This window comes from Actinia tenebrosa, unplaced genomic scaffold, assembly GCF_029948245.1.
Source record: "Actinia tenebrosa isolate PJP-AT-01 unplaced genomic scaffold, QUT_ActTen_1.0 PGA_scaffold7__59_contigs__length_16204524, whole genome shotgun sequence".
Taxonomy (NCBI): domain Eukaryota; kingdom Metazoa; phylum Cnidaria; class Anthozoa; order Actiniaria; family Actiniidae; genus Actinia; species Actinia tenebrosa.
The window spans coordinates 4,659,493-4,671,896 of NW_028292584.1; the positions used below are offsets into that span (position 1 = coordinate 4,659,493).

The following is a 12,404-nucleotide window of genomic DNA, read 5'->3' on the forward strand; positions in this document are numbered from 1 at the left end:
TTATTTGGGCACCCCAAGGACCATAAAATTATTTACTCGGGCAACCCCACGGTGGACCACAAAATTATTTACTCCTGCACCCCAAGGTGGACCCAAAAATATTTACTCGGACACCCCAAGGTGGACCAAAATATTTACTCGGGCACCGCAAGGTGGACCCAAAATCTTTTACTCGGTCACCACAAAGTGGACCCAAAAAACTATTCACTCCGGCACCCCAAGGTGGACTCAAAAAATTATTTACTCCTGCACCCCAAGGGGGACCCAAAAATATTTACTCGGGCACCTCAAGGTGGACTCAAAATTATTCACCCGGGCACCTCAAGGTGGACTCAAAAATATTTACTCGGGCACCCCAAGGCGGACCCAAAAACTATTTACTCTGGCACCTCAAGGTGGACTCAAATTATTTACTCAGGCACCCCAAGGTGGACTCAAAAAATTATTCACTCGGGTACCCCAAGGTGGACTCAAAAAATTATTTGCTCGGGAACCTCGAGCTCAAGGTAGACCCAAAACCCAAAATTGTCGTACTTGGGTAACCTAGGATGGACCCAATAACTAACGTACTCGGGCAAGCCGTGAGTGGTTTACTTAACCCAACCGATTGACAAAATGAAAGTGCCAGTTTGACAAGTTTACTCGGGCGTTTGTCAATGAAATATTTTCCTACCTTGACTCGCAGCTTCTTATTTGTGCATATCTTATAAATTCTCCAGGTTTTGACAAACATCGCACCAAAAGCGCAGGAGAATCCAATTGTAAGAGTCCAAGCTCTCGCCTAAAAAAATGAAATGATCTAAATATACTTTAAACTTGAAATATAATAAAATCTTAAATTGCAGTTCCTTTACGTTTATATTAAAGACTGCGTAATCAGAATTCCTAGCCTTGGTGAGGATGGGTGGGGTGAGGTGGGGTGGGTGAGAAGGGAAGGATTGGAGAGTTCCTACTGAGAGCCTGATCATTCAGTCTACAAACATCAACTCCCAACCAACCTCGCCCCATGACGAATTAATTGGTTGCAAGCATTCCCAAGGGAGTCAAAAGACACAATGATGGCGGTTATTTTGGTGTCTTTAACAATGGATGCTAATAAGAAATCTTTTGTTAAATTGCACCAACGCTTCCCCGAGAGGCCGCGATGATGTAACGTGCAATCGAAAAATAACCTTAAAGCAACACAAAATGAATGTTTTCCAAGATTAAAATAACAATACCTTGCAAACCAGAGCGAAGTTAGTTTCCGGGTTTGAGATATCATGAACTCCAAACAAGAAGATAGACGTGAGACACATGATGCATCCACTGGCGATAATGTTGTTGAATAATGGCGCGGATAACTTGATAAATCTAAAACAGGAATAGAGCTTATAAAAAAAACGTATCAGGAGTGCATCACGACATATCTACGGTCTATCACGTATTCTGCTTTAAATGCGTCACGCTATATACATAAATTGGCGAATTAAAAATACTTAAATACTGTAGACAGAATACTATCACGTGACTTCTCGAGAGCAAAAGTGAAGGGAAGCATGGGTGGCGTAGCGGTGAGAGTGCTCGCCTCTCACCAATGCGACCCGGGTTCGAGTCCCTACGAGCTGTTCGAGTGTTGTATGTGAGTTGAGTTTGTTTGTTGGTTCTCTCCTGTGCTTCGAGGGTTTTCCGGGTTCTCCGGTTTTCCTCCCTCCGCAAAAACCAACTTCTAAATTCCAATTCGATCTTGGGCTTTCACCTAGCATGGATTGGGGTTCCGTTCGTGATTGTCCCACTCTGTGATTACAGAAAAAACTGATAGATTTAGATTTGACAAGGAGGCGAATTTAAAACCACGCGACATACTACTGTAAAGTTGTACTTTATATCATGTTACGTGATTTGGTCAAATAAAATCTACTAGAAAGATGCACCAATAGCAATTCAAAATACGTTTAGGAAACTGCGCACGACCTCGAGTACAATTGCCCTAATTCACTATGACGTCACATCAAAACAATCTTCAACAATCTATTGTTTAAACGTAAAGGATCATGGTCGTCGGAGGGAGTCAAATCAACGCAAATTCACCGAAAATTTTTCTAAAACCCGTATCAATCCACGAAGAGAAGTATAATAGCCAGCAAACGCTCAAGAATATTTTTTAGTACATATTAACACATATTATATCTGAAAACCAGGCCATTTTAGATTAAACTGTTTCGCTAGGAGCAAATTCTGTTGAATTTTCTATTGGATTTGGCGATTCTATCCCCCACATAAACAAGCAGTGACGTCATAGTGAATTAGGTCAATTCGGAATTTATAGGCACGAGTGATGTTTTGAAAGTTTTCAAAATTGGACGAGCCTTTTAGGCGAGTCCAATTTGAGAAATTTCGAAACATCACTATAATCTATAAATTCCGAATTATACGAGAACATTGTGCTATTTTTTGTTTATAATACGCTCAAAAAAATTGAGCAACTTAATTGGGACTCTACAGAGTACAATTTGAGATTTAATTCTACTCCTCTTGTCCAATCAGAATCGAGTAATTTTGTTGAGTGTATTATAACATAAAAAAATTAACGCGTTCTTGTATGTCAATGTCACAATTTAACTTTCACTGCTTCTTCAAACTTAAACGATTTGCTTAAGATTAGTTTGTTTGCAAAAACCATCTTTGAATCGCTAGCTCTTACTATCCCTGGAAATGGACACTCAACAAAATTGAGCAACTTAATTGGGACTCTACAGAGTACAATTTGAGATTTAATTCTACTCCTCTTGTCCAATCAGAATCGAGTAATTTTGTTGAGTGTATTATAACATCGAAAAATTAACGCGTTCTTGACTGTATGTTGATGTCATAATTTAACTTTGACTGCTTCTTCAAACTTAGTTTGTTTGCAAAAATCATCTTTGAATCGCTAGTTCTTACTATCCCTGGAAATGGACTATTTAGAGCCGAAAGCTAGGATCTTAAATGAATCGCTTAAGGTTGGAAAAGCAGTCAAATATTTAATTAAAAAGGCTATTTTACTTGTATTTTCCGTAGACCAAATTGAACGTAAATAAGAGAATGCCCAGTAAGATGCCGATTGAAGCCGCCGTGGACACGGTTAGATATAATCTGGAGTCAATTGTTAGGACAACTATCCTGACGGTAGAACTGTCCTTGGGTGCGGCACCTAACAAAAATGAATTAGAAAAATCAAGTCAGAAATATATTGCTGTCATTATTAAAATCATTGTTTCTGTTATCACTTATCATCATCATCACCATCATCATCAACATTGCTACCCTCGTTAACATGATAATCATCATCACCACCATCATCAGTCACCACAATCAACATCATTATCATCCTCATCACCATCACCTTCATCACCATCATTTTCATCACCACCATCCTCATCATCATCATCACCAGCATCGCCATCATCATCGCCATCATTATCATCACCATCATCATCATCATCGCCATCATCGCCATCATCACCATCATCCTTACCATCATCGCCATCATCATCACCTAACAAAAACGAATCAGAAAAGTCAAGTCAGAAATATATTGCTGTCATTATTAAAATCATTGTTTCTGTTATCACTTATCATCATCATTGTCATCATCATCATCATCAACTTTACCACCCTCATTAACATGACAATCATCATTACCACCATCATCAGTCACTACAATTATCATTACCATCATCCTCATCACCATCACCATCACCATCGCCATCATCACCATCATCATCACCATCATCATCACCATCGCCATCATCATCACTATCATCATCATCATCCATCATCACCATCACCACCATCATCATCACCATCATCATCACCACCATCGCCATCATCATCATCACTATCATCATCATCGCCATCATCATCATCACCATCATCGCCATCATCAGCACCATCATCATCACTATCATCACCATCACCATCATCATTACCATCATCATCACTATCATCACCATCATCATCACCACCACCACCACCATTATTTTTTTGTAGAAAGGAACTTTACCATTTTGCCACAGATTGCTTGTATCATTAAAAAATGTCAGCTGATTTGTTCTTTTAACATGTAAACCAATCCGGACTTTCTTTTCTAAAATACAAATAGAAAAATAATAAATATAAAACCACCCATCATTGGCACAGGAAGCCCAATTTCATATTTGCTAATAAAGACGGCTGTCAAACTAACCTTCTTTGAACTGAAATATTGCAATTGTCCCGTCTCTCGTTTTCGAACTGTTGGAATAAGAGTATGGACCCTAACAGAAAATAAAGAGGAAGAAACTTTAATTTATTTATACTTTACTTTTTTTCGATCTTTTCGCGCGTTTGTTATTTTATAAAACAAATCAAAAACAGTTCTCAACTACGCGTCGTGGTTTCCTACGCTCCTCTCGTGTTCTCTCAACATCCCGCGTGTTTTGATCAGAGTATCAAACACGGAAAACTGTTTTTGATTTGTTAAGTAAAATTCACCAACAAAGCATTCAATCGAGACTGGAAGGTAGTTTCAAAGGATCATTTAAATTTGAACCTTGTAACCTCGACTGAATGCTTTGTGTTTGACCATCGAACCGATGTATGGAAAATGGTGAATAGGTTGTGGATGTTTTGTTGTCTTAAACTAAATTGCTAACCAATCATAAAGTTTTGAATTTTAACTTCACCAACATGGCGGCCACGTCTTTTTTACATGTCCATATAACGTCATAGCCGCCATGTTGGTTGACTGGAACAAAGATTTGATTTGGTTTCTTTTGTTATATCAACCAACATGGTGACCATGTCTTTTGTCCTTGTGCATGTGACGTCATAGCCACCATGTTGGTTGACTTGAACAAAAGATTTGGTCTTGGTCTCTTTTGTCATATCAACCAACATGGCGGCCACGTCTTTTGTCCTTGTGCATGTGACGTCATAGCCGCCATGTTGGTTGACATGAACAAAAGATTTGGTCTTGGTCTCTTTTGTCATATCAACCAACATGGCGATCACGTCTTTTTTTAAATATTTCATACGAATGGATGCAGTTAACTACATGCTACGTCTTATATCTCAAGGTGTTTATTACTTACCCCTATACCTTTAAACTCCACTTTACTGAATTCTTCAAACACTACTTTATTGGCAGCTCTACTTCCAAAGGTTATGTTACGTTTGTCTAAAGTTTTGATCGAGTTATTCAAAGCTATAGCAACGGCCCAAAATGCATCAAAGGAAAAGGAACTGTGGACTAACGAAGAACGGTCTTTTTTTTGATTTCCGCTCGCCATATCAGCCAATTTTTGTATGTATTCGTCTGCTGTCTGTTATTGACGGACAGAGAGAGAAAAAAGAAAAAGTTATTCTCATAAAATTGATTGTAATTTTTTGAATCAACCTCTCGTTCATCCATCCATCCATCCACCCATCCATCCCTCCACCTACCCACCCATCCCCCCACCTACCCACCCATGCATGCATGCATGCATGCATCCATCCCCCCACCTACCCATGCATGCATCCATCCCTCCATCCATTTATACACCCACCCACCCATTAGTCCATCTATCCATCCATCTCTTCCTCCCTCCCTCCCTCCATTCCATCAATTCATTCTTCCTACCTACCTGAACCTCGATTCTTCCTTAATTCATTCACTCGTTCATTTATTCATTCATCGATTAATTCGATGTGTTTCAGGAAAGTTCAATTTCAAGAGGTAAGTTAACGCGGTTTTGGCCCCAACCCCAACGAATATCCTTTGTTACGCCCCTGAATTGTAACGGTTTTGGTATAAGTGGGAAACATACGGTACTGACTTACAACACGTACATGGTACGACATACCGTAACATTGAAATGGCTTCCCATAACAATAGCTATCGTATGAGTGGGAAACATACGGTAGTGACTTACAGCACGTATACAGTGCGATATGCCGTAACATTGAAATGGCTTCCCATAAGAATAGCTATCGTATGAGTGGGAAACATACGGTAGTGACTTACAGCACGTATACAGTGCGACATGCCGTAACATTGAAATGGCTTTCCATAAGAATAGTTATTAGTTACGGCTACAGTAACATGCGATACAATTACAGTACGAATAAGAATTTGCCGTATCCGCGTTTCCCACTCATACGAAAACCTCGCTAGAAAAATCGTGCACGCTCCAAATAATGGAAATATTTAGGAAGTGGCGACTTCTGATATTTTTACAACATATTTCTAACATCTCAAATCAATAGATTCTTCCAGTGCCACCCCCCCCCCCTACTTCGTGTGACTGCTTACCAGGCCGGAGTCAGTGCGCTCCGAATCCTCTCGAATAACTTGTCTTTCAAATACAAAAGCACCCTTGACTGCCAAACGTATCTCATCCTTGGAACACGATACAATCTGGCCACTCTGAGTATTATTGAATGTGTACCATTCTGTCATATCATCTGCTCTGGAGTTCACAATCCATACAAAATCTGGTCCATACATATTAAGAAGATAAACCTTTAGGAAATAACAAAGAATATTTGAATAAATCAATAATTAATATTAGTCTTTATAAACTTCGCGTTCTGATTGGTTGGGAGGTCATGCTTTATGAGAACACACAGCACGAGCGCGCACTTTCAGTTGAAGAAATAGAAAACGCGCGCGCGTGCTGTGTGCTGTCATAAAGCACGCGGGGATTGGCAGAACACGAGAGAAGTGTTAGGAGAAGCACGACGCGTAGCAGAGTGCTTCTGGACACTTCTCTTGTGTTCTGCCAATACCCAAGTGCGGTATGACTGCACACAGCACAGCAAGCAAGTTTTTTATTTCTTTTATAAAATACAAAAGACAATAATAGATAGGAATGACGCAACTGAAAGTGCGCGCGCGTGCAATGTGCTCTCATAAAGCACGCGCTCCAAACCAATCAGAACGCGACATTCATAACAGTTATTTTATAATGGTACTTAGAGATGTAGAAGACGAACAGCTTGCATCTACAAACCTGACAAAATAACACCAAAGCGCTGTAGGGGTCGATCTCAGCAAAATAAATTTTAGTATCCGCTTTCTGAAAACAAAAGGCAAAGCAACAGTTAATTAAAGATGTGAAGATTATTAGGGAAATTACGAGAGAGCGAAAAAGTGTCCGTATTAAGCAGGTTCAAGTGGGACCACAGAAAGTGTCCGTATTAACTGAGTGTCCGTATTAAACAGGTTCAAGTGGGACCACAGAAAGTGTCCGTATTAACTGAGTGTCCGTATTAAACAGGTTTAAGTGGGACCACAGAAAGTGTCCGTACTAACTGAGTGTCCGTATTAAACAGGTTCAAGTTTGACCACAGAAAGTGTCCGTATTAAACAGGTTCAAGTGGGACCACAGAAAGTGTCCGTACTAACTGAGTGTCCGTATTAAACAGGTTCAAGTTTGACCACAGAAAGTGTCCGTATTAAACAGGTTCAAGTGGAACCACAGAAAGTGTCCTTATACTAACCATCTCTCATGATTATAAATTGCATAAAAAATAAATAAATAAATAAATAAAAATAAAAAATTCACAACTCAATGTAAAGCGCCTTTGACTATATTCATATAGAAAGGGTACTATGAATCATAAATCATATTATTATAAATCATTATTATTATCATTATGATAAAAGCTTCAACACAGGACATTTTACGGTATGAATATACACCTTTTGCTGTTCATTAACAGAAAATGTACATTCATTTGTGCCAATAGTTGTATCAATAACGTGTAATGTACTTTCATCAACACCATGAGTAACATCATTAGCGCGGATCAACTTTCAATAACGACAATTGAATATGCGTGTACATTCATAAGCATCAATGGACAATCAATAGCGCGTTTGTACATTCATATGCGCGGAATGTATTTTCTTGTGCGCGAAATTCAACTTCAATAACACCAAATGACAGACAATTGCATTTATGGACAATCATTTACTCAAAAGTGAAAATTCATTAGTGCTATTAGCATAATCATTGACAATCTATAACGCGCTTGGACAATCATGAGGGTCAACGTTATATTCTATTGCGTGGTTCGACAAACATTTGCATGATTCGAATAAACAATAAGAGAAATAAAACAATCATTAGCGTTTTTTTTAATCACTTTAATACATATAAAAAACTCAGGAAACTGCCTCCATAATAGCGGCTGCGTAGGAGAATAGCAATTAGCTCACTTAAAGCAGCAATTAAAGCCGACATCAGCCGTCCAGAGATCCAACAACATACGAACTATTGGGCTGAGGCAAGACGACAAGGGATTGCTCTAGGTCTCTGCAGAAAGCAGTTGCTAATGGAAGGGTTCCAGAGAAATGTGGCAACCATCACTATCGCTAAATGTGATCAGTGGTTCAGATATATGCAAACGTATTTGCCACGATGTATAAATGGCGAAGAAATTGAAGGCTAAAATGGTTTTAAAAAAAATCGCTAATGATTATTTTATTTCTCTTATTGTTCATTCGAATCATGCAAATGTTTGTCGAACCACGCTATAGAATATAACGTTGACCCTCATGATTGTCCAAGCGCGTTATAGATTGTCAATGATTATGCTAATAGCAGTAATGGATTTTCACTTTTGGGTAAATGATTGTCCATAAATGCAATTGTCTGTCATTTGGTGTTATTAGACCTTTTATTTTTAGGTCAAATGTCTCATGCACTTTGCAGTACCACTTTAGGGAATGTATTGTTATTCATGCACTAAGGTATGACGTTACTCTCGATTTAACACCTTTACGCTTTCAACATTTGTACAGTTTTAATTAATCGTGTTATCAAGTTCAGTTCCAAGTTAATATTAAAGGAAAGATAGACTAAAACACAAGTAAAGAAAAGCATTTATTATCCGTCTAATGCAATAAATATCTCCCGACAAAATTTACTCCGTATCTGAAATACATTGCCACTTTTTCACAGCCTTCTCGTGGGCAAGAGCAGCCCTTGTTACAGCATTCGTCATCGTGGGCATTAATGACATCAAATCGTCGATTTGGTCGGCCTTTTTCTTCCTCTTTGATCTCTTCTGTTTTACTTTTAAATCAAGAAAAGATAACGCAGAATTAGATAACGCTAGCACCGTTTTTGAAAACTCCACATTGTTTGGTAGTCCGCTCGCCCTCTGACAAACTTTAAATATCATTCATACACCAACCTTCATTTTTATGATCCCCATCGCTGTCATCAAAAGGATCAACTATTTCCTCTTTTTCTTGTTGCCCCTTTCGTTTGACCCACTCGACTACTTCTTTAGTCTTTCTTTTTCCTTTTGATAACAGAAATAGACCATCCCTGCCAAATTTATTGCAGTCGCTCTCCTTGTCCTTGCTTTCTTCTTCGGAACTACCTCGGTACAAGTGCTCTGCCTCGACAACCTTGCTATTTGGCGGCAGTTTACTGTTGGAATTTGATGCTGTAGTACACGACTTTTCATCCTTTAGTTCTCTACATAAAAAAATAAACAAAGAGTGCACCTCCATTACATTTAGAAAAAAGCTTATTATAGTTCGAGTTGCTATAAACTACACTTACGTTTCTTTCATTCTCCGGAGTATTCTTCTTCTTGCTGCTTCTCTTGTGGGGCATCCAGTTTTTCCTACAGATGTGTAGTAAGCTTCGTCAATTGGTCCAAGTTTGTTTGCCATAAGCTGAACATACCGTAACACTCTGGAAGGCAGCTGTCCAACGTTATGTATAGCTTCTTTTACTATGGCAAGTTCCAACATTTTGCTTGAATTTGGTGCCGTTTCTTTAGCACTTCTCGTACTGGATTCTTTTCTCTTGTTTCTTGCTTCAGATGAGCTACTCCTTTTCAGTTTCATTTCGTCATATTCCTTTGGATTGGTAATAACGGGCGTCCCTTTTAGTGCCGCCTCTAAAAATATGATTCTTTCGCCTTCCATTTTTCTAAAGCCAATGTTCTAGTTGCATTGGGACATGATAAGCAACCTGTATTTATACTCATATTGTGAACGCATATTTTTATGACTCATACCAAGGTGACAACTAAATAATTTCTCAAAGGATCAACAATCATACGATGCAATTTGGTCCATTCTTCTTCGTCTACTTTATTCAGCGGCAATAGTCTAATCACTAGCTCTAATCAGGAACACAAACAAATGCTGAAAAATTTGTCAGCTTTACTAAAAAATCCCATTAAAGTTGACGAAAAGATAAATTGTGTGAATTGTTGTTGTCACATGTTTTTCAGGACAAATGGGCCAATACCTCTTTTGTATTCTTGGTACATCTTTTTGTTAATCCCCGATAGACTATAAACCTTCGTTCATAATATTTACAGGACATAACCTTTGAAGGTCTGCCATGACTCCTCCCATTTTTCCGTCCTTTTTCAGTAATACTGTCTTTATAGTTCTTGGTCTTTTGAAAATTCTGAAATGGAACAACAACAACTTTCCACCTTTTCCAATGAATTTCATGAGTCAAGTAATCTTCTTGCTCACGTGTCTTATTAATGTCTTGGATTCATGCAGTCTTGGTAACGTCCTTGATCGCCTCGGTCTTTCTGGACTTCCAGAGCCTAATGGAGGTCATGATTACTACAGCAAACTTGCTTTGGCTCCCATAAATTCTGGTACCTTACTGGTGAGACATTGGAAACATTTGAAGAATTTTTTGTCGAAATGAGATGGCCAATCATTTTATATGACCGCGCAAACCGTCGCAGGATTCGAGTTCAACGATTAAACATCAAAAACAGACTACTCCTTGTACTGATATGGTTACGACGATATCCAAGGTTGCAGACCCTTGGAGCGAAGTTCAGAGTTGACCTTACTTATACCAATAAAACAATACATAATGTCGTTCCTCTTTTACTTGACCACTACACAAACGAAGTTCGATGGCCCACAATAGCAGAATGGAATTCATGGGTGGGATACTGGGAGAAGTATCCTTCCTGTGTTGGCATCATCGATGCAACAATTCATTAAATATGGAGGCCGTCCTTAAGACAGGCAAGTTTTTACCGCGGTGACAAGAAGAGGCATTTCATGTCAAGCCACATAATCATAACGCCAGATGGATTGATTGTTCACTGTTCAGCAGCGTAAGCATTTTAATTTTATACTTTTTATTTTTGTGTTCGTGATAAGGATGTCGGTTTATTTGACATGAGAAGAAAGATTTAAATATGTTATGTTATGAATCTATTGAGTAATTTATAATGGTGTTATCGCCCAAAAATTAGCATTTTCATCATTGTCATCAAATTTCTTTTCCTAGATTTCCTGGACACCTTAATGACATTAACGGATTTAATATGACGCCCGATATTGGCTGGCGATGCAATCTCAATTTACCAGCAGGTTGTTATATTATCGCCGATAAAGGTTACCCTCCCCATCCAGTACTAGTCAGACCACTAAGCAGAACACGAGTTCGAAGGGACCCAAGACTAAAAAGAATTAACAAAGAACTTACGACTTGTCGGGTTAAGGTTGAACACACCATCGGTTTTTTTGAAACCTACCGCTGTATCTCCAGTCGTTGGAGGCATCCTCGATCTTTTCTTCCTGTGGTCATTCACTGTTGTGCATGTTTAAGCAATAGAAGAATGCGCTTTTTGCTTAATTTATAAAGAATGTCTAATTGTACACTAGTTGTAAACTGGTATAGCGAAATAAAATGTTTTGTCTGGTTTTGTTCAATTATCACTTCGTCCCTAAAAACTTGACCGCAACCATACCGGAATGCACATTTATAACGCACTTTATCTAACAATGGCTATTGTTCTGATATCTCATTACTTCCAAAATCGTTTTTCAAAGTGGTACCGCAAAGTACATAAGACATTTGTCCTAAAAATAAAAGGTCTATTGAAGTTGAATTTCGCGCACAAGAAAATACATTCCGCGCATATGAATGTACAAACGCGCTATTGATTGTCCATTGATGCCTATGAATGTACACGCATATTCAAATATCGTTATCGAAAGCTGATTCGCGCTAATGATGTTACTTGTGGTGTTGATGAAAGTACATTACACGTTATTGATACAACTATTGGCACAAATGAATGTACATTTTCTGTTAATGAACGGCAAAAGGTGTAATGACTAGCGTGCGTCAGTTCCGGAATTTTCCGGATGTGACGCAGGCTATATAATGACTTGCCTTTAGACTCAACAGCTTGGTTCGAAGCAGACCGATGGGGTTATCTACGTAGCCATGAGACACTCTAATTTCTATTGCTGCACTGCCAGTTAGATTAACGCTGTTCTTTTTCAACTGATCAAATATTTTATCTGCGAACTAAAAACGAAGAAATTTAAATTATTAAGTCATCAAATTATTAATAAGTGCATGTAAAATCGGACAAAAGTTGTCTATTACCCCATTCACACC

At 38.6% G+C, this 12,404-nt stretch overlaps 2 protein-coding genes across 2 annotated transcripts in view; both read right to left on the reverse strand.

The window, feature by feature from the left end:
• LOC116303948 (gamma-aminobutyric acid type B receptor subunit 2) overlaps window positions 1-12,404 on the reverse strand; it is a 68,283-nt gene that overhangs the window by 8,158 nt on the left and 47,721 nt on the right. The window contains exons 7-15 of the mRNA XM_089040287.1: window positions 12,174-12,311; window positions 6,996-7,061; window positions 6,296-6,505; window positions 5,094-5,324; window positions 4,208-4,277; window positions 4,025-4,108; window positions 3,025-3,172; window positions 1,221-1,353; window positions 674-781 (exon numbers count right to left, since the gene is read on the reverse strand). Coding sequence (XP_088896413.1) covers window positions 674-781; window positions 1,221-1,353; window positions 3,025-3,172; window positions 4,025-4,108; window positions 4,208-4,277; window positions 5,094-5,324; window positions 6,296-6,505; window positions 6,996-7,061; window positions 12,174-12,311 — 1,188 coding nt within the window. The remainder of the gene's footprint in view (window positions 1-673; window positions 782-1,220; window positions 1,354-3,024; window positions 3,173-4,024; window positions 4,109-4,207; window positions 4,278-5,093; window positions 5,325-6,295; window positions 6,506-6,995; window positions 7,062-12,173; window positions 12,312-12,404) is intronic.
• LOC116309094 (uncharacterized) lies at window positions 8,718-10,060 on the reverse strand. The gene is made up of 3 exons (XM_089040289.1): window positions 9,564-10,060; window positions 9,187-9,476; window positions 8,718-9,065 (listed from the first exon to the last, which is right to left on the reverse strand). The coding sequence occupies exons 1-3, from the start codon at window positions 9,932-9,934 to the stop codon at window positions 8,914-8,916; spliced, it is 813 nt and encodes a 270-aa protein (XP_088896415.1). The 5' UTR covers window positions 9,935-10,060; the 3' UTR covers window positions 8,718-8,913.

What these genes read in the sequence shown, in the direction of transcription:
- LOC116309094 (XM_089040289.1), bottom strand. Translation starts at nt 9,934, where the DNA reads ATGGAAGGCGAAAGAATCATATTTTTAGAGGCGGCACTAAAAGGGACG. An exon ending in CTCCGGAGAATGAAAGAAAC is followed by an intron (nt 9,477 to 9,563) that starts GTAAGTGTAGTT and finishes TTTTTTATGTAG; the next exon opens with AGAACTAAAGGATGAAAAGT. An exon ending in TGGGGATCATAAAAATGAAG is followed by an intron (nt 9,066 to 9,186) that starts GTTGGTGTATGA and finishes TTGATTTAAAAG; the next exon opens with TAAAACAGAAGAGATCAAAG.